This window comes from Oncorhynchus keta, chromosome 10, assembly GCF_023373465.1.
Source record: "Oncorhynchus keta strain PuntledgeMale-10-30-2019 chromosome 10, Oket_V2, whole genome shotgun sequence".
Lineage (NCBI taxonomy): Eukaryota > Metazoa > Chordata > Actinopteri > Salmoniformes > Salmonidae > Oncorhynchus > Oncorhynchus keta.
Genome location: NC_068430.1, coordinates 40,639,207 through 40,657,901, shown reverse-complemented (window position 1 = coordinate 40,657,901; position 18,695 = coordinate 40,639,207). Strand labels below are relative to the sequence as shown.

At 42.2% G+C, this 18,695-nt stretch overlaps 1 protein-coding gene across 4 annotated transcripts in view; it reads left to right on the top strand.

Annotated features, from left to right (window-relative positions):
• Positions 1–18,688, top strand: part of LOC118388735 (protein FAM219A) — a 20,394-nt gene extending 1,706 nt beyond the window's left edge. The window contains exons 2-6 of one of the 4 annotated variants that reach the window (XM_035778148.2): positions 2,892–2,991; positions 11,461–11,563; positions 12,418–12,501; positions 13,748–13,823; positions 15,844–18,688. In XM_035778148.2, coding sequence (XP_035634041.1) covers positions 2,892–2,991; positions 11,461–11,563; positions 12,418–12,501; positions 13,748–13,823; positions 15,844–16,002 — 522 coding nt within the window. In that variant the 3' untranslated portion in view covers positions 16,003–18,688. Of the gene's footprint in view, positions 1–2,888; positions 2,992–11,460; positions 11,564–12,417; positions 12,502–13,747; positions 13,824–15,843 lie in introns of all 4 variants that reach the window. The other 3 variants (XM_035778150.2, XM_035778147.2, XM_035778149.2) reach the window with 3 other exon arrangements.
• Positions 18,689–18,695: the final 7 nt, after the last annotated feature.

The following is an 18,695-nucleotide window of genomic DNA, read 5'->3' as shown; positions in this document are numbered from 1 at the left end:
CCTGCTTCTTTTAAATTCTCAACATTGACATTCACCGTTCCTCAAGCCTGTTTTTGTAATAAGACTTCAACGTACTACTGCTGATTAAAAAAATATATATTTTTCTTCAGATTGCTAGTATTGGTTTCAACTTCTAGCCTGATTTACTTGAAGAAAATCCAATGGCTAGGTCTGTTAGGTCTACGTAGACCGCAGTGACAACTTGTAGTCTATCCTTATTCAATTCATATCAGAGAGTCAAAGAGCCAGCTGTTCTGTTGCACAGAGAGCTCTGTGCATTCTCATGCTAATCAGTTCTTTGTGAATGGTAAAGCAAATGAATCAACTTGACAACTGCCTCTCAAATGTTCTGAAATTGACTTCAAATTAATAAAACAGGCTGTCCTTTGTAGAATTAGGCTACGGTTTGAGTTGGGTTGTGCCAACATCCCCTTTAACTTAAACAGCACTATAGAAGGGTGACATGTATTTAAGCCAAATGCCACATCCAATTTAACTGACGAGACCTGGAATTTTTCTGCCAACACTTTTACTTCACAACATTCCTAAAGAAAAGTATATACTTCTTACTCCATACATTTTCCCTGACACCCAAAAGTACTCGTTACGTTTTGAATGCTTAGCAGGACAGGAACATATTCTAATTCGCACACTTATCAAGAGAACATCCCTGGTCATCCCTACTGCCTCTGATCTAGCAGACTCACTAAACACATGTTTCATTTGTAAATGATGTCTGGGTGTTGGTGCTTGCCCCTGGCTATCTGTAAATAAAATAACAAATTAAATAAAAACAAGAAAATGGTGCTGTCTGTTTTGCTTAATATAAGGAATTTGAAATGAGTGATACTTAAGTATATTTCACCAATTACATTTAATTTTATACTTAAGTATATTTAAAACCAAATAGACTTTTACTCAAGTAGGATTTTCCTGGGTGACTTTTCCTTGAGTCATTTTCTATTAAGGTATCTTTACTTTTACTCAATTATGACTATTGGATACTTTTTCCACCACTGCTGTTAGCTCAGGAGGTCATAGCTGACCAGACCAGGGAATGGAATCACACCTAGTTTAACTGGTGTATGGTATGATCTCCTTGAGGTCTTTCGTTAAGCATGGCTGCATATAGAAGATGTATCAGTGTGTGTTGATATGTCGTATGACCTCTAACATGTATCCCTCACCTTCTGCACAGTGAGAGCTCACTTCATCAAAACGCACACAAAAACAGATGCACCATCTACATGCATCCATACAAGATTAAAGACCTCAAGGAGAACATAATTCCATAACTTGATACATCATCCACACTTCATCTATTGTGAGTGGAGATAACTTAAATATGATTTTTTTTTTCTCTCCAGCTGCTCAGAGCTCTATTGTGTGAGCTAAGGTGTGACTCTGAATGGTTAGAAGGAGAAGCTGGTGTTTGGAAAACCTCATAAAGAAAATAATGGGTCTTTGTCGCAGAACAAAAATAGCCTGATGTTTGCAGGCTGTTACAGTGGGAATAGCTCATTGTTGTACTTTCCCATCTCCCTGTGCTCTGTTAGCACCACGTTGTCACTTTTGATTAATTCCTTCAGCTTAATGAACAATATTTCACCGGATGAAGCTGTTGTTTGTGTCCAGTGCTGGTATGAATTGTACTATACAGGGGGAAAAGCTCTGAGTCTGTTATTTAACACTTGTTCTGGGAGTGAAATAAGTGTGTGTGTTAGTGGCTCTGGATGAGTGTCTGCTAAATTACAAATATAAATATAGGCTATTACATAATGACACTTAGGTCTGTCTACAGTGTAGACTACACAGTATGTGTTTAAATGTAATCAACTATGCTTATAAAATTGAAGTCAGCAGAATGGGTAAACTGCAAGAGAGGGACTCTATACTGGATATGTTCACTAGGTGCTGTATAGTAGTTTCATGCTCTGCCTGCTGTACTGCTTGTTAGTGGTCTGTTGTTTCACCACGGCAGCCAGGCAGTTCCCTGGAGAGAATGCAGTGTTCTTTCAGGCTGCCCTTGTGGGATCTCTGCTCCGGCCTACTTTGCTGGCTGTGACAGGCTTGTGGTGAACATAATGCAGGGCTCTGTCAATGGAGTAGGCAGACCAGCCAGCCAGACCTTCCACCATCCAGCAGCTCTTGGTTGTGTCCCAAACGGCACCCTTTTACCTTTATAGTGCACTACTTGTGACCAGAGCCTGGTCACAAGTAGTGCCCTACATAGGGTTCCATTTGGGACACACTCCCGTCCAATAGGAACCCCCTCTGTTCTCCCACGGCCCCCGAGTGACGTCACTCACAGACATCCTCACTGGCCCAGTCTCACAAGTAGAATGCTCTGGCAGTGGAAACTGGCCAAGTATAGAGTCACAAGCAGGCACACACTTAACAGTAGTCTCTGTCACAGGCTTTCACCTTACGTGAGCGAAACCTGGAAGCAGAGGCTAACTAAACAGTAAAATATAAGTAGAACGCCATAGATGAGGGGAAGAAGGTGCTCACGGGGCTGGAAAAGGCCTTTTGGTCATGGTCAAATAAAACAAATCTTTTCACCGGTTGTGAAGTTAAGCTGAAGTCTGCCTGTTTTGGAATTGAAAATACGACTGTCGCTTATGGAAGCTGATTTGTGCCAGAGGTCAAATGTAAAACAACCACAGTGAATCTTGAAAGTTGACTGTACTTTAGTTTATCCCACGTGTAACTCTGTTATTTTTTTGTCACACTGCTTTGCTTTATCTTGGCCAGGTTGCAGTTGTAAATGAGAACTTATTCTCAGTTGGCCTACCTGGTTACATAAAGGTGGGGGAAAAAGTTGAACACATCTGATAGAAAATGACTATCAAACCTGGGAAAGCTAATCATCCTTTTTTGTTCTGCAGCAGGACCCAGCAGCATCCTCCACCTCCGAGGCCGACTCCGATACTAGAGAAGGGGAAACGGTGGCCATGAACTACAAGCCCTCCCCACTGCAAGTGAAAATAGGTGAGCCTTATAATAGGATCTCCACTCCTCATTTTCTGTACATCATCAATGTGTTTGTGTTCTACTAACACACGGTGGCCTTCAATAAGACCATCTCTCTGTCTATAAATGATTAAATCATTCATTCAGTCTGCCAGTCAATATATAACAACATACAACCACCAGCTGTGGCATTTGAGCAAATGCATAAATTGATGGCATGCTATCAAACTGAGTGAATCAGCTATAGCAATTGGTTAATGTATTTATTAGGGATCCCCATTAGCTGCTGCCTCGTCCTGGGGTCCAAAGACACCAAAACACCCACATTAGATCTAAAACAAAAGATAAAACGGTGAACTATGTTTGTACTAAATGAGCTAAAGATAAAACGGTACATCATATAACATCCGTACACCACATATCCACCAGACAGAATGTATTAATGAGTCAACGGTGTTATTCTCATTCAGTAGTTCATCTATTTTTGGAGCGATGCTGTGTTCTTTGCGTAAGCACAATAAATATTTATGATAGGCTTATAGCACAGCGACATGCAGAAAGGCGGGTTCAGTCAGATGCACTAAAGTGATGTTTCTTCTTTGGCATGCATCTTTGTAACATTACACCTTTACCATGTTTTGCTAATTTTTTTTTATTGACATAGGCCTAGAGCTATCAAAATAGGTTTGAGTCACTGACTGAAAGTCATAAGTAAGATAGTGCATTCGGAAAGTATTCAGACCCCCGGTCTTCTACATTTAGTTACGTTACAGCCTTATTCTAAAATTGATTAAATTGTTTTTTTTCTCCTCATCAATCTACTCACACTACCCCACAATGACAAAGCAAAAACAGGTTTTTAGACATTTTTGCAAATTTCTTACAAATAAAACAATATCACATTTACATAAGTATTCAGATCCTTTACTGAGTACTTTGTTGAAGCACCTTTGGCAGCGATTACAGCCTCGAGTCTTCTTGGGTATGACGCTACAAGCTTGGCACACCTGTATTTGGGGAGTTTCTTCCATTCTGGATGGGGAGCGTCGCTGCATATCTATTTTCAGGTCTCTTCAAAGATGTTTGATCAGGTTCAATTCCGGACTCTGGCTGGGCCACGCAAGGACATTCTGAGACTTGTCCCCAAGGCTCTCCTGGTTGTCTCGCCTGTGGGCTTGGGGTCGTAGTCCTGTTGGAAGGTGAACCTTTGCCCCAGTCTGAGGTCCTGAGCGCTCTGGAGCAGGATTTCATCAAGGATCTCTCTGTACTCTCCTCCAGTCATCTTTCCCTCGGTCATGACTAGTCTCCCAGTCGCTGCAGCTGAAAAACATCCCCACTGCATGATGCTGCCAACACCATGCTTCACCGTAGGGATGGTTCAAGGTTTCCTCCAGACTTTGCATTCAGGCCAAAGAGTTCAATCTTGGTTTCATCATTTTGCCTTTTGGCAAACTCCAAGTGAGCTGTCATGTGCATTTAAATGAGGATTGGCTTCCATCTGGCCACTCTACCAAGGCCTGATTGGTGGAGTGCTGCAGAGATGGTTGTCCTTCTGGAAAGTTCTCCCATCTCCATAGAGGAACTCGTCAGCGTGACCATTGAGTACTTGGTTCCAAACTTCTTACATTTAAGAATGATGGAGGATGCTACTGTGTTCTTGGGGACGTTCAATGCTGCAGATCCCCAGATCTGTGCCTCGACACAATCCTGTCTCGGAGTTCTACGGACAATTCCTTTGACCTCATGGCTTGATTTTTGCTCTGACATGCACTTTCAACTATTCAAATTCACACACAGGTGTGCCTTTCCAAATCATGTCCAATCAATTTACAACATGTGGACTCCAAGTTGCAGAAACATCTTAAGGATGATCAATGGAAACCGGATGCACCTGTGCGTAAAGTAGTACATACAAGTATTTCTACTGAAGTTGTTTTTTCGGGGTATCTTTACTTTAATGGGGTAACTTATATATATATATATATATATTTTTAAATTTGGGGGGGAATTTTACCCCCTTTTCACGGTATACAATTTGTTAGTAACTACAATCTTGTCTCATCGCTACAACTCCCGTACAGGCTCGGGAGAGACTAAGGTCGAAAGCCATGCGTCCTCCGATACACAACCCAACAAGCCGCACTGCTTCTTAACATACTGCGCGTTCAACCCGGAAGCCAGCCGGACCAATGTGTCGGAGGAAACACTGTGCACCTGGCGACCCGGCCCGCCACCGGAGTCGCTAGTGAGCGATGAGACGAGGATATCCCTACCGGCCAAACCCTCCCTAACCTGGATGACGCTATGCCAATTGTGCGTCGCCCCACGGACCTCCCGGTTGCGGCCGGCTGACAGAGCCTGGGCGCGAACCCAGAGTCTCTGGTGGCACAGCTAGCACTGCGATGCAGTGCCCTAGACCACTGCGCCACCCGGGAGGTCTACTTTTTATATTTTCGACTACTTTTACTTCACTACATTCCTAAAGAAAATGTTATTTTTACTTCCTACATTTTCCCTGACATCCAAAAGTACTCGTTATATTTTGAATGCTTAGCAGGACAGGAAAATATTCCAATTCACACATTTATCAAGAGAACACGTGGTCATCCCTAATGCCTCTGATCTGGCAGACTCACTAAACACAAATTAATTGTTTTAAAATGATATTTAATTGCTGAAGTGTGCCCCTGGCTATCTGTATATTTTAAAAACAAAAAATGGTGCCGTCTGCTTTGTTTAATATAAGGAATTTGAGATGATTGACACTGAAGTATGTTTAGAACCAAAAATACTTACTTTTACTCAAGTAGTATTTTACTGGGTAAATTTGACCTTCTCTATTAAGGTGTCTATGCTTTTACTTCATGACATTTGTGTAGAAAGACCTAGTTAAGCTGCAGCTGGCCCAGAACAGAGTGACACATTTTGCTCTTAATTGTAATCAGACGGCTGATATAAGTACTATGCATGCCAGTCTCTCTTGGCTAAGAGTTGTGGAGAGACTGACTGCATCACTTCTTTTTTATTTTTTTTAGAAACATTAATGTGTTAAACCCCAAATTCTTTGCAAGTCAACTTACACACAGCTCTGACACACACTTATCCCGCCAGACATGTCACCAGGGGTCTTTTCACAGTCCCCAAAACCAATTCAAGATAGTGTACAGTATTATATAGAGCCCTAATTGCATAGAACTTCCTTCCATCTCATATTGCTCAAATAAACAGCAAACATGGTCTCAAAAAACAGATAAAGCGGCACTAAAATCAAATCAAATCAAATGTATTTATATAGCCCTTCGTACATCAGCTGATATCTCAAAGTGCTGTACAGAAACCCAGCCTAAAGCCCCAAACAGCAAGCAATGCAGGTGTAGAAGCACTTACGCCTCTCCGCTATTTGACCTACAGTTGGAAGTTTACATACACTTATGTTGGAATCATTAACACTCATTTTTAAACCACTCCACAATGTATTGTTAACATACTATAGTTTTGGTAAGTCTTGTGTCATGCACAAAGGAGATGTCCTAAGTCATTTTTCCAACAATTGTTTATAGACAGATTATTTCACTTATAATTCACTGTATCACAATTCTGGTGGGTCAGACGGTTACATACACTAAGTTGACTGCCTTTGAACAGCTTGGAAAATTCCAGAAAATGTCATGGCTTTAGAAGTTTCTGATTGGCTAATTGACATAATTTAAGTCCATTGGAGGTGTACCTGTGGATGTATTTCAAGGCATACCTTCAAACTCAGTGCCTTTTTGCTTGATATCATGGGTAAATCAAAAGGAATCAGTCAATACCTCCAAATTGTAGACCTCCACAAGTCTGGTTCATCCTTGGGAGCAATTTCCGAACGCCTGAAGGTACCACGTTCATTTGTACAAACAATAGTATGCAAGCATAAACACCATGGGACCACGCAGCCGTCATACTGCTCAGGAAGGAGACGTGTTCTGTCTCCTAGAGATGAACGCACTTTGGTGCGAAAAGGGCCATTCAACCCCAGAACAACAGCAAAGGACCGTGCGAAGATGCTGGAGGAAACGGGTACAAAAGTATTTACATATACAGTAAAATGAGTCCTATATCAACATAACCTGAAGGGCCGCTCAGCAAGGAAGAAGCCACTGCTCCAAAACCGCTATAAAAAAGCCAGACTACAGTTTGCAACTGCACAGGGGGACAAAGATCATACTTTTTGGAGAAATGTCCTTTGGTCTGTGAAACAAATAGAACTGTTTGGCCATAATGACCATCGTTATGTTTGGAGGAAAAAGGGGGAGGCTTACAAGCCAAAGAACACCATCCCAACTGTGAAGTACGGGGGTGGCAGCATCATGTTGTGGGGGTGCTTTGCTGCGGGAGGCACTGGTGCACTTCACAAAACAGATGACATCATGAGGACGGAAAATGATGTGGATATATTGAAGCAACATCTCAAGATATCAGTCAGGAGGTTAAAGCTTGGTTGGACAATGACCCCAAGCATACTTCCAAAGTTGTGGCAAAATGGCTTAAGGACAACAAAGTCAAGGTATTGGAGTCGCCATCACAAAGCCCTGATCTCAATCCTATAGATAATTTGTGGGCAGCAAGGAGGCCTACAAACATCAGTTACACCAGCTCTGTCAGGAGGAATGGTTCAAAACTCACCCAACTTACTGTGGGAAGCTTGTGGAAGGCTACCTGCAACATTTGACCCAGTTACACTCAATTAGTATTGCTTTTAAATTGTTTATGTAAACTTCTGACCCACAGGGAATGTGATGAAAGAAATAACAGCTGAAATAAATCATTCTCTCCACTATTATTCTGACATTTCACATTCATAAAATAAAGTGGTGTTCCTAACTGACCTAATACAGGGAATTTGGGATTAAATGTCAGGAATTGTGAAACTGAGTTTAAAGTATTTGTCTAAGGTGTATGTGAACTTTCGACTTCAACTGTACATATGTAAAATGAATTTAGGAACTAAAGCTTTGGTTGTCTTCCTCTCAGGCTTCCATGTCTTCTCCCTGGACCTCCCCAATGTCCACCTCTTGATCATCTGACTCTGAGGGCTCAGCTTTACTGTCACTTTCCAACTTTGTTGAGGATGGCTCGTTGTCGGGCTCAAAAAGCCTCAAATTTGCCCAGATGGCCACCAATTGTTCAACACTTGTATTGGTCAGTGTGTGTGTGTGTGTGTGTGTGTGTGTTCTCGAACATGGACCAGTTGTTCTCTGAGGCGGCTGATGTTGGTTGGATTTGGAGGATGATGGGAGGCAACAGGGGAAAGAGCCTCAGATCCCCAAAGTCCCTTCCGCGAGGTGGCTAATGAAATATGTTGGCACACCATCCCTGTGCCCTTGCATGGAAGTGTACTTTGCCAGACTGCCAAGAACCTTGCCCTCATCCAGGCCAAGGTGGCGAGACACGATAGTGATGACACCGTAGGCCTTGTTGATCTCTGCACCAGACAGGATGCTCTTGCCAACATACTTGGGGTCCAACATGTATGCTGTGGCGTGTATGGGCTTCAGACAGAAGTCTTCACGCTTTTTGATGCATTTCAGAATTGCAGTTTCCTCTGCTTGGAGCAACAGTGAAGTGGGCAGGGCAGTACGGATTTCTTCTCTTACAAGCAGTGTCTGAACATCAGACAGGATGGCATCGTCTCCCTCAATCTGTGCAATAGCTACTGCAATAGGTTTTAGGTTGCTTACCACTCTCTCCCAAAATACATCATCCAGGAGGATCCTCTTGATGGGGCTATCCATATCGGCAGACTGTGATATAGCCATTTCTTGGATAGACTCCTTCCCCACCAGGAGACTGGCAAACATTACGACAACACCACCCCAATGGCTGTTGCTGGGCAGCTTCAATGTGGTGCTCTTATTCTTCTCACTTTGCTTGGTGAGGTCGATTTTTGCTATAACTTGATGACCCTTCACATACCTAACCATTTCCTTGCCTCGCTCGTAGAGTGTACCCATTGTTTTCAGTGCCATGATAACCTTGAGGAGCAGATTCAGTGCATGAGCAGCACTGCCAATGGGTGTGATGTGAGGGTAGGACTCCTCCACTTTAGACCAAGCAGCCTTCATATTCGCAGCATTGTCTGTCACCAGTGCAAATACCTTCTGTGGTCCAACATATAATTTGGCACAGTATTTGCAAATGGACACAGCTTTTCCTTCTACATTGGCTGCAGTGAAAATTCTCCACACATCAGATAGTGCCCATGGCATTTTTGTGTAAAGATTAGAAGAAAATGAGTAAAAAAAACAATTCCAATTCCATGTCCAGATAAATAGTTAAGCAGTTAGATTAAATAACCCCTTTTTGTAAGATAAGTGTTTTAAAAATGAAACATGTATGGAAACAGGTGAATTAACACTCCTCAAGCAAGCTAAAACCCACATGGTAGAAAAAACTAACTAGCCGAAATTAACAAGTTATGAATGATTTAAACACACTCTGCTGTAGGCTACTATTTACTAGTAAACAAAAAATCATGCATGTCATATTAAATATATTCACCCCACCCAGTATTGTAATCAAAACATACCAGAAAACATATAGTCCTTGGCTCAGACAGTGTAGTAGTGTGGGCTCAATAGCATCTCATTAGTGTGCTAGATCTTGAGAATCAGCTGCACATGTGATGGAAGAATGCACTGTGCATGCAGAGGCTTGTAATTCCATTGAATTTGGGATAGGTTAACCAAAATATGCCACAAGACCTAGAATTGCCTTGTGTATCCCACTAAGGTTCACTGTTATAAGCCAACTTAAAAAAAAAAAATAATTTAAGCAAAATCCCGGGCTTAACTTCCCATGGAACATTTCTGGGAAATTTACCGGAAATTTTCCGACACTTTGCAACTCTAGCGGGGGTACAGGTTAGTCGAAGTAATTTGTACATGTAGGTAGGGGTAAAGTGACTATGCATAGATCATAAACAGCGAGTAGCAGCAGTGTAAAAACAAGGGGGGAGTGGCGTGTCAATGTAAATAGTCCAAGTGGCCATTTGATAAATTTGTTTAGCAGTCTTATGTCTTGAGGTTAGAAGCTGTTAAGGAGCCTTTTGGACCTAGACTTGGCGCTCCGATACCGCTTTCCATGTGGTAGCACAGAGAACAGTCTATGACTTGGATGACTGGCGTCTTTGACAATTTTTTGGGGCCTTCCTGGGACACAGAATAATTATGTAAATAACGTTTTTTTATTAAAAAACAAAATGAATTTGCATAAATGTCTAAACCTATTTTCACTTTGTCATTTTGAGGAATTGTGTGTAGATTGGTGAGAAATAATGCAATACATTTTAGAATAAAGCTGTAACCTAACAAAATGTAGACAAAGTCGAGGGGTTTCAATACTTTCCGAATGCACTGTATTAAACAGTTTCCACAGTAAAGCCTAATAAAGCTTTAGTGTGTTTGATATCCCTGAGCATTTCTGTGGTTGTTTGGGGTATATTGCCTAAAGCCAATACCCAATAGCCATTCTGCCCTTGCTAGCAGTAACAGGCTGAAGTTACTCAACGTAACCCAGGGCAGGAACTTTGAAAGGGCTTTGAGATCACCGCTTCCAATCCCATAACCCTATCTCCCTCTCGTGTACTCAGTTGGTCAGCAGCACTGTGCTTCAGAGATGAAATAAATGAAGTGTCATGTTGATGTTAATTAAGCTTTGCATCACAATCATCGTCTTTGGAGCCTGCTTATTCACTACTGGACGGACCGCAGAGGAATTCCAAGCACACAGACGACAGTGTGGAAGTCCCATAAAAGTCAAGCCCAAAGTTTACATTATAAACCCCCACATGCCCCTCCAGTAGGGCTACGAGTTATAAATGACCACAGTGTTCCATAAGTCAGCACAACCAGTGTTGCAGTACGGTTGCCTACTAACATTTTGTTTTTAGTCATTTTCAGGTAGAAGGTAGTGATGGACCTGAAAGCAACATGTTTTATTGTAGGCCCACTAAAGAAAGCAAATCAGATGAACAATTGAATACATTGTGGAAAAGGGTTTTGGGGCATTGTCTTGCATAAAATAGTGGTGACGACTATGCTGAGGACTGTGTGTTCGCTAGGAATGACACTACCTGTTGGAAGACAATGGGGATGGAGGGGGTGACACTCCCTCATTGTCGCTCACGATGAAATCGGAGCGGGGACTTTGGAGCTCTCTCTCTCTTTGTTCGTTCATATGTTAGTGACACATTATCTTAGACCAGCCCTGGTCCGATTTTGAAGAAACCTAGGTGAATGACGCGTCTTGCAGTAGAGATCCAGAATTTGCTCAAATTACACCCAAGGCAGGAGCTGAAGAAATGAGCTGAAATGTGTTAGTCACACGCGCTGTCTCGATTGGCCCACGGTTGGGTGTTGCGTCATCCATGGGGGACTACATGTTTACTGTTGCCTTGTTTGTTTGTTAATTGTTTCTAACTATGATGTTATCTCCTGTGATTGGCAGAGAAACAGAGAGAGCTGGCCAGGAAGGTATCAGTGAAAAATGGCACCGTGGGTAGCCCCGTCAACCAGCAACCCAAGAAGAACAATGTCATGGCCAGAACACGGTAACAAGCTCAAACTTGATGGTTTCCTCACCATGTTATTATTTTGTGGCATTTCCATGGAAAAGGACCAATGAGCACCAACGTGAACTTAATAGGTCATATCAAATTGGGTGTCAAATGAAAGCGGAGTCTGTATTTTCCATCTTTAAAATTTAGCCATAGGTTAAAGGCTTTTATTTCTGGGTGAACAGATGGAAAAGTGGTCTTAGCATTTAAGACTTTCTGGTAGATGTTTTCTATCAGAAATACACAAACACATTAACATTTTTTAAAACTCAAAATATAAACCATTCATAACTAAACAGGGACTTTAGAAATGGGAGTCTGTGTGAATGCTAAATTCAGACTGACTCTAGTTGATAAGCGTATGGGCCTGGTTCAGTCAAACCCAGTAACAGGTGCCCTTCCCTTTGTCTGTAATCCTAGTCCCTTGGTGGATTAGCAGAGATGTGAAAGCAGCTCCCCCTACACCCAGAGCCCCAGATTATGGGCAGCACCCATTAGATTGGAGGATGGCGATTTAGCCAAAAGCGCTCTAACCAGGCTAGGAGAATACTAACCCCTGCTGTGACTAACAGCTGCTGCTGAGGAGGAGGCTGGTTCGTGCCATTTTATGATATCCCAGATTTGGCCCAGATTTAGCCACAGATCTGTTGCATTCAAGAGATCGGAGGAGAAACCCAGGAACCAGAATATCTTCATTTTGGCGCCACATAACTGAAACTGACCTAACATTTCAAGTTTACGATTTTGGGATATATTGCCCTTTTTATTGAAAACTTGAAAATGTTACTTTCAGGATCCCCATGACATTTTCACACACGTTTTGTGTCTTTTCTTCTACTTTCCTTTAGGTTGGTGGTGCCAAACAAAGGCTACTCCTCTTTAGACCAGACCAGCCCAGATGAGAAGCCCCTGGTAGCGCTGGATACAGACAGGTAATGGTGAATGTAATATTTCTCTGAATGGGATTTCAAAAGGGTGAGAAGAAGAGATCCATCTCACATCTTGCCGATGTCTACTCTCTTTCTCTCTGACACTGGCTTCCAACAGACTTGTTCCAGACCTCCGCCTTCAGCCTTTCAAAGCTCAGTCACAGTGCGTAGGGGACTAACTACTTCTACTATTCAATACAGGCTGAAAAAGTAGCACATGCCAGAAAACGGTGATCCAACTCGGGGGTAAGCAGGAAAAGTGTAACTGCTCTGTTGGCTGTTACAGCTCCGCTCCGAGCCTCCCTCTCGGCAAGCAGGCAGAGTCATTCCCAAATTTAGGGAAAATCCTCTCCCAGGGTGCCGGATTAGGGGGTTTGGGATTTGGACTGCCGGGAAAAGAGGCTCAGCGTCCTCCCTCCTTCAGTGCTCCCTGCCCAGCGTGTGATACAGATGGGATGTGTCCCAAATGGCACCCTTTTCTACCCTTTTCCTTTCATAGTGTTCTGCTTTTGACTAGGTCCCTGGTCAAAAGTAGTGAACTATGAAGGGAATAGGGTGCCATTTGGAACAAATACATGGGTCCTGTACCCTGTGTTGTTTTTCCATGACCTTCATCTGCCGATTTGCGCTTTTTGGCACCCATCACAACGATGACGTCATGCTCTCTCTCTCCTCTCTCACACTTGCACTCAATTGCACTGCCATAGTTGTTCTCTGTCACACACACACACACTTTTGTATTATGTCATGTGCCCTTACTTGAAAACACACACACAAAAAAACATATGTATGAAAGTACGTGTGTGTTTATTGTCTTTGGGCATGTCTGATAGAGTTCAGCCTCATTAAGAAAAGGACCAATCATTCCTGGAGTCAGGATCAATGGAACGTTCCAGATTGTCTCTGCTGGTTGTCTCTGTTAGAATAAATCAATCCTGCTGAAATGTCAGCTCCTCATGGTGCCTAATTATCTACTAGGGAGATGCCTGGAGATATAGAATATAACACTGTGTTTTTGGTTTTCATAAATCATTTTCTGGAAGGGAACACACTGAAATGCTGAGCAATGTTTTCAAAAGTGTCCCGAAATGAGTTTACAGTTCCCTTTTTTATTATCTAGAAATGTAAGCTTCATAGCACAATATTGTTTTATTTATTTACCTTTTTTTACTGTCCCTATCAATGTTTGTGTAACGTCCTGGTGTTTGGGAGGTCTAGGTGTCAGACTAACCATCTCTTCTTGTTTCAGTGATGATGACTTTGACATGTCCAGATACTCTTCGTCTGGATACTCCTCAGCCGAGGTGAGATGTCTGAGGGACCAGGTATCTATGCACTACATACAGCTAATGTCACCATAAGCTGTCATAAGCACTGCATAACCTGTCATGTCACTTCCCTGCTTATGTCAATTCCCATAGCTTCTATCCTATAACCTGTCTCTGATCACCATTCACTTTTGTAAATGTATAACTATGGCGTTTCCGTCAGTTGTGATTTATCCATACATTTCATCACCATACATTTCTATCCATGTGTTTGTCTATATGTGTTTAAGTAGTCATTTTATTTTTTCTCACTTGAGTTTTACTTGGTGTTAGGTCTGCGACGATACAATGACTAGCACTAGCACGACCCATAGCATTTCTGTACTCGCTTATGTTTTACCTAAAACATTGTGATATTTCAAATCAATAATAACGTGTGTGGCTCTTTATTACAGTCTATTCGGAAAGTATTCAGACCACTAGACTTTTTCCACATTTTGTTACAGCCTTATTGTAAAATTGATTAGGGGAAAAAATAAAAATACAATACACACAATACTCCATAATGACAAAATGAAAACAGGTTTTTAGAAATTTAAGCAAATTCATTACAAATAAAAAACAGATACCTACTTTACGCAAGTATTCAGACCCTTGGCTATGAGACTTGAAATTGAGCTCAGGTGCTTCCTGTTTCCATTGATCATCCTTGATGTTTCTACAACTTGATTGGAGTCCACTTGGTAAATTTAAATTGATTGGACATGATTTGGAAAGGCACACACCTGTCTATATAAGGTCCCACAGTTGACAGTACATGTCAGAGCAAAAACCAAGCCATGAGGTCGAAGGACTTGCCCGTAGAGCTCTGAGTCAAGGAACATATCTTGGGAATCGTACCAACACATTTCTGCTTTATTGAAGGTCCCCAGGAACACCGTGGCCTCCATAATTCTTAAATGGAAGAAGTTTGGAAGCACCAAGACTCTTCCGAGAGTTGACCACCCGGCCAAACTGAGCAATTGGGGGAGAAGGGCATTGGTCAAGGAGGTGACCAAGATCCCAATGGTCACAGATAGAGCTCCAGAGTTCCTCTGTGGAGGTGGAAGATCCTTCAAGAAAGAAAATCCATCTCTGCAGCACTCCACCAATCAGGCCTTTATGATAGTGGCCAGACGGAAGCCACTCCTCACTAAAAGTCACATGACAGCCCGCTTGGAGTTTGCCAAAACGCACCTAAAGAACTCTGACCAAGAGAAACAACATTCTCTGGTTAGATTAAACCAAGATTGAACACTTTGACCTGAATGCTAAACGTCATGTCTGGAGGAAACCTGGCACCATCCCTATGGTGAAGCAGGGTGGCAGCATCATCCTGTGGGGATGTTTTTCAGCTGCAGGGACTGGGAGACTAGTCAGGATTGAGGGAAAGATGAATGAAGCAAAGCACAGAGAGATCATTGATAACCTGCTCCAGAGTACTCAGGACCTCAGACTGGGGTGAAGGTTTACCTTCCAACAGGACAATGACCCTAAGCACACAGCCAAGACAACAGAGGAGTAGCTTCGGGACAAGTCTCAATGTCCTTGAGTGGCCCAGCCAGAGCCTGGACTTGAACCCGATCGAACATCTTTGGAGAGACCTGAAAATCTGTGCTGTGACGCTCCCCTTCCAACCTGACAGAGCTTGAGAGGATCTGCAGAGAAGAAAGAGAGAAACTCCCCAAATACAGTTGTGCCAAGCTAGCGTCATACCCAAGAAGAATTGAGCTGTAATCGCTGCCAAAGGTGTTTCAAGAAAGTACTGAGTAAAGGCTCTGAATACTTATGTAAATGTGACATGTAAAAAAAAGATATAATTTTTTAAATATTTTTTTTTACATCTCTAAAAACCTGTTTTTGCTTTGTCCTTATGGGGTATTGTGTGTAGATTAATGAGGGGGGACATGGTCATTCATTTCAGAGCAAGACTGTAACGTAACAACATTTGGAGAAAGTCGAGGGGTCTGAATACTTTCCGAACACACTGTATTACGATTGGGAAATGATCATGTTTTGTCCACTCTGTCCCCTGCAGCAGATCAACCAGGACCTCAACATCCAGCTTCTGAAGGACGGTTACCGGCTAGACGAGATCCCTGACGACGAGGATCTGGATCTGATCCCTCCCAAATCAGTCAACCCCACCTGCATGTGCTGCCAAGCCACCTCCTCCTCAGCCTGCCACATCCAGTAGCCCCTCCCATGACAGATGCTCCCGACCCTGCCACCAGGGCAGCAACAAGGAAGAGGAGAAGTTTAAATGATTGTGGGGACGGGACAGAAGAATAGGTGTATTGGAGTTAGTGTGGATTTGAAAAGGGTGAAAATGCAGAACAAATTTACTGAGAGTAACTGGTTCCTCCTATGGTAGGACATGTGCATACGTTTGTCTGTTACGTTATAGGGTCTTTATGTCTGAGTAGTATTCAGAAGCAGCTCTCCCTTGTCTCATCTTGGAATATTACATGGATGGCAATGGAAAGGTCTCAAATGCTGACCTTGTGTGAGATGGCAATGTTTCGAAGATGGTCACTTGAGGATTATGTCGTCTTAAACTTTTTTTTGACCTCCTGAACGTCTTTGTTGCTGTTACTGTATGGAGGGATCAACAGGGAATGTACTGTGAGCGTGGAAAAAGGACAAACATTTGATTGAAGAGCTGTCTGAGTGTGTCTAATATCAAATCTTTTAGAATATTTAAGGAGATACAGCAACGAACACAGAGGAATCCCGAATATTTATTTTATGTTCCCAAAGCAGGCATCTCACAAGTTAAAATGCAAAGTGAGTTTTGAGTTGAGTGGATTTGCAGCAGTCTGACTTCTCGCTCCTCTTATCTTTTCTGATCATATTTTCTCTCTTCCTGTTGTCTTGATACGTGTTTCACATGATGATATTTGAATTCTCATACAAAGACATCAGAATAACTATTCCTGTTTAAAACTTTGATATATGACTTGAGAACAGCTTTGCATGTTGCTCACTGTGCCACTTAGATAAACACCCTTACCAATACAGTAACTGGGGAGGGGGGGGGGTTAGGCTCTCAATTTAACCCACTGCATCCTTAGCCTGGTCCCAGATCTGTCTGGTGCTCTCTTGACAAACTGAAGTATGGTCAAGGTAAAACGGCACAAACAGATCTGGGACCAGTCTACTGCGACTTCACCCTAGCGCCAATTAGATCTGGTCATTTTCTTGTGCAGTACTTAACTTAGAGAAAAGATATGGGATTCAAAGGTCACAAAGCCTGGTTCCAGATCTGTTTGTGCTGTCTTGCACATTGTTTGGCATGACGATGACCATAGGAGCTGGCAAGATGGTACAAACTGATCTGGGACCAGGCTAGGTCCGATACTGTATGGTGAAGCCAATGTGTATTTAGTGCCATTCTACTACTGTCCACATGAAAATGATAACTTATTTTAGTGGATATTTCTGTAACACTAAATGGTTTGTTACCCCTCAATATAATTGTATATCGGGTCATCCTGCTTATACGTATACCCATTGTTGATTTCACTATGCTGTCTTCACTTGTCTATTGTACTTCTAATCTTTTTATTTTGTCGTGTAAATTGCTTTGAACTGTTGTATGAAAGCACATTTTCCAATATGCTCAATAGGATTAATGTGCTAACAACCACGTGCTAACCATTACTGTACCTGCCATACTATAATACCATTTCCTAGTCCTGGCACCCAGTGGTTGTGGGTACTGTAGTTTAACTGTGCCAAAAGGCCATTTTAAAAAAACAATGTATTTGTATAATAGTGTCCAACAAAAAAAAACAACACTGGGCATAACAGCCATAATTTAACATGAGATGGTGTTAAAATATTGTATGAATATACCAGTTGAAATGGAGAACGTGTCCTTCTGAATTCCTGAGCAGGGATATTACCAGTACACTAATGATAGTGGTTGGGCAAAATGTCCGCCTGTACACACAGCAGCCCATGTCCTCCTATAGTGCTTCCAGAAGTAGGCTGTAGCGCCACATTGTGCTTCTCTCACTGCCACTGACACAGTCTGTGCAATCACACAGGCACAGTACACATGGTACACACACACAGAATGCACTATGGAACGCTTCAAATTGGAAATTGCTCCTCATGTCTAATGATCCAAGACTGTGTATAAGCGCACTATATGTAAAGTAAGGGATGGATGAGGTAAATATGTTATTTACTGTATTTCTTTGGGTGCTTGGTTATCCAGTGCATTCCACTGTAGTGCAATGAATGATATGAGGGATTGACTTCAGTTTGAATACACACAAATCAAGCACAAACGGGTCAATCCAAAATAATGAAAATACCTGCTGTTTCAGGATGGTGCGAAACAGGGAACACTGTGTTCAGTAGGCAAGAAGTGGGAAAATGCTTTGTCTATATTCAAGGATGCATCATCCAAATAGCAATGGAAATGTATCCCTGCTTTGTCTGAGCGCTAAAGCATTAGCTTCCCCTGTCATTGTGATCACAAGTTTACACTCTCTGATCACACTCACACTCACCCCAGAGTTGTCTAAAGTAGAGTATGCCTTAAGTAATGCATTGTATTGGAAGATATTTATTGCCTGTTTATTTGTTTTAATTTATTTGGGGGGGGTGTCCTACATTTTAACATAGACCGAGGGCAGCACTTACAGCTATGAAACTGCACTGAAATTCTACAGTACTCATAATATTGTGAGTTTAGTGCCATTTTGCGGATGTTAAATATTGCCCATAGGCTTTTTTGGGGGGGTATCATTCAGACACTCATTGTGATTTTTAATGAAGATGTGAACAATTAAAGTTTCTGTATGTAACAATGTTATTGTTCTGTGTAGTGTATCATGTCTACAAATAAATATCAACGGTCTGAATTAAAAGTTGTGG